At 37.7% G+C, this 3,119-nt stretch overlaps 1 protein-coding gene across 1 annotated transcript in view; it reads right to left on the reverse strand.

Moving 5' to 3' along the window:
- Positions 1 to 2,186, reverse strand: part of LOC147401583 (uncharacterized) — a 2,634-nt gene extending 448 nt beyond the window's left edge. The window contains exons 1-2 of the mRNA XM_086444413.1: positions 462 to 2,186; positions 204 to 334 (exon numbers count right to left, since the gene is read on the reverse strand). Of these exons, the coding sequence (XP_086300539.1) occupies positions 204 to 334; positions 462 to 2,186 (1,856 nt within the window). The remainder of the gene's footprint in view (positions 1 to 203; positions 335 to 461) is intronic.
- Between the last annotated feature and the right edge of the window lie 933 nt (positions 2,187 to 3,119).

Below are 3,119 nucleotides of genomic sequence, written 5' to 3' on the forward strand. Positions count from 1 at the left end.
GATGAAACAATATGACCCAAAACTATACCTTATTCAACTATAAAATTACATTTTTCCGAATTTAACACAAGGTTAGTTTCTATGTATCTTTGAAGAACAAGTGTAAGATTATTGAAACAATTATCAAAAGAGTCTCCATAAACGGTAAAATCATTCATAAAAACTTCTATGATATGCTCAATAAAATCTGAAAATATGCTAACCATACACCTTTGGAAAGTGGCCGGGGCATTGCAAAGACCAAAGGGCATGCGACGATATGCAAAAGTCCCGAATGGGCATGTAAAAGTCGTCTTTTCTTGATCCTCCGGAGCAATTGCAATTTGAAAATAACCTGAATAACCATCAAGAAAATAATAGTAAGAATGACCAGCTAACCTTTCAAGCATTTGATCAGTAAAAGGTAAAGGAAAGTGGTCCTAGCGGGTTACAGAATTTAATTTTCTATAATCTATACAAACCTGCCACCCATTCTGAACACGGGTAGTAACTAACTCATCATTCTGATTTTTCACAACAGTTATTCCAGTCTTTTTAGGAATCACTTGAACCGGGCTAACCCAATTGCTATCTGAAATAGGATAAATCACTCCAACTTCAAGAAGTTTGAGGATTTCCTTCTTCACTACATCCATCATAGGCGGGTTCAATCTTCTTTGTGGTTGACGGGAAGGTTTTGCTCCCCCTTCAAGTAAGATACGATGCATGCATGTAGACGGGCTAATTCCTTTAATATCTGCAATTTTCCAACCAATAGCCATCTTATGCTCCCTAAGGACCTGCACAAGCTTTTCTTCTTGCGATGCTCTAAGTTTACTGGAGATGATCACTGGTAATGTTCCTCTGTCTCCAAGAAACACGTACTTGAGGTGATTGGGGAGAGGCTTCAAATCAGGAATAGGGGTCTGCAAAACAGAAGGTAAAAGTCTCTTGTTAGAAACTGATAATGTAATATAAGAAATGTTACCTGATTGTTGTAACTTTGGAAAATCATTCAATGCTGCAACAGTTTCCTGCAAATCAATACTCAAGGCTAACTCCTCTTTCTCAAGATGCTTACTAATGGCAACTTCCAATCCATCTTTTCCATCAAGTTCAAAAATTTCCTGTGCTAAAAAATCAATCACATCAATAGAATAAACATGATTATCATCACAAGGATATTTCATGGCTTCATAAATATTAAACTTAACAATTTCACCATCAAATTCCATGGTAAGTGTGCCACTATGAACATCTATCTTAGTTTTGGATGTCTTTAAGAATGGTCTTCCTAACAAAATAGGAGTGGTTTGATCATCATTCTCCATATCAAGCACATAAAAATCAGCAGGAAAAATCAAATCATTAACTTGCATAAGAACATCCTCAACTACACCTTTAGGATAGGTATTAGATCTATCAGCCAATTGAATCACAACACCAGTTTTATTCAAAGGTCCAAGTTTTAAAGAAGCATATATTGAATATGGCATGACATTGATAGAAGCTCCTAAATCTAGCATGGCCTTCTCAAATCTAGTGTTACCTATCGTACAAGGGATTGTAAACATACCTGGATCTTTGCACTTTGCAGGGAGTTTTCTTTGAATAACTGCAGAAATATTCTCCCCTACTCTCACTTTCTCACATCCTTTAAGTTTCTGTTTTCTCTTAATTGTACACAGTTCTTTCAGGAATTTAGCATAACGAGGTACTTGTTTAATAGCATCTAAAAGTGGAATATTTACCTCGCATCTACAAAAAGTCTCATATAAATCTTTATTTTGCTCATCTTTTCTAGATTCTACTAAAGCCTGAGGAAAAGGAAGTACTGGTTTATAATCAAAAAGAGGCGGAAACTTACGCTTAGGTATGTTATCATCGTTGGGAACGTTCTTATCTACAATAACGTTCTTCTCTTTCTCTTGCTTTGAAGATACGGGGGCAGCCTTTACTGAAATCTCAACCTTTTTACCACTTCTCAAAACAATAGCACTTGCATTTTCTCTTGGATTTACTACTGTTTGAGAAGGTAATTTTCCTGAACTTTGTGCCTCTAACCGACTAATTGCGATTGCCATTTGGCCCATCTGATTGTCCAAACTTTGAATACTGATCCTCGCCTCTTGTTGAAATTGTTTTGTCTCCTGTTGAAATTGCAAGTTGTTAGTGGCAAGAGACTTAACAATATCTTCTAAAGACATACCAGAATTAGAAGTTTGGCTCGGTTGATGTCTAGGGGGGTATGGCTGCTTATATTGCTGGAAATTTGGGCAATTTTGAGTCGCGGGCTGATTTATTTGTGAATTCCCATAGTTAAGATTGGGATGATCCCTCCATCCTGGGTTATACGTGTTCGAATAGGGATCATACTTCCTTTGCGGTTGAAAACGCCCTTGATCCGCGGGGTGCGCGGATCCACTTTTGACCCTTGAGGTTTGGGAGTCGCCACCTAGTTAATATGATCTAGGAACCAAACTGACTCTAAAACGGATAAAAACTAATCTACTACAGAAAATCTGAATCCGGGGATCATGTTACAGGGTTGGAAGGTGTTAGGCGCCAACCCCGCCCGGCCAATGCCGGTCTCTACTTATCCCAAATAAATCTACATCGCTAATGACAAACCTAGATTAAAAAAATAATAAAAAAGCTTACCTTTGATCTGCAAAAGTATTATTCCTCAGATCTGGTGAAAACGGCTCCTTGTACCGTATTCCTTACTTCGTTCTATCTCCGGATCTGATTTCTGATCTCCGAGGTAAAGTATCTCCTTCTTGGATCTGGGTGCTTCGAATTTGTTGTGGATTTTTGGGATGTTTTTGAGAGGTTTTTGGGTGTTTTTTAGGCTAAAATCGGAGTAGGGGTGTTAGGGAAGGAGTTAGGGCTCCAAAATTAGGGTTTTGGGGAGGTTGTGGAGGCTTCTTCACCTACTTTTTCTAGGGTTTTTTATTTGATACGAAAATAGGGTGTGGAGGCTCCTATTTATAAAGTTTTTAGAAGCATTAGGGTTTGATTAGGGTTTCTTTTAGGGTTTCAATTAGGGTTTTGACTTAGTCTTTAGGGTTTTAGGGTTTTGACTTTAGTCTTATGAGATTGACCTGATTAGTTTAGATTAGGGTTTTGATTTAGGATTT

Source organism: Akebia trifoliata, chromosome 5, assembly GCF_017979445.1.
Source record: "Akebia trifoliata isolate Shusen 1 chromosome 5, ASM1797944v1, whole genome shotgun sequence".
In the NCBI taxonomy this organism is placed as follows: domain Eukaryota; kingdom Viridiplantae; phylum Streptophyta; class Magnoliopsida; order Ranunculales; family Lardizabalaceae; genus Akebia; species Akebia trifoliata.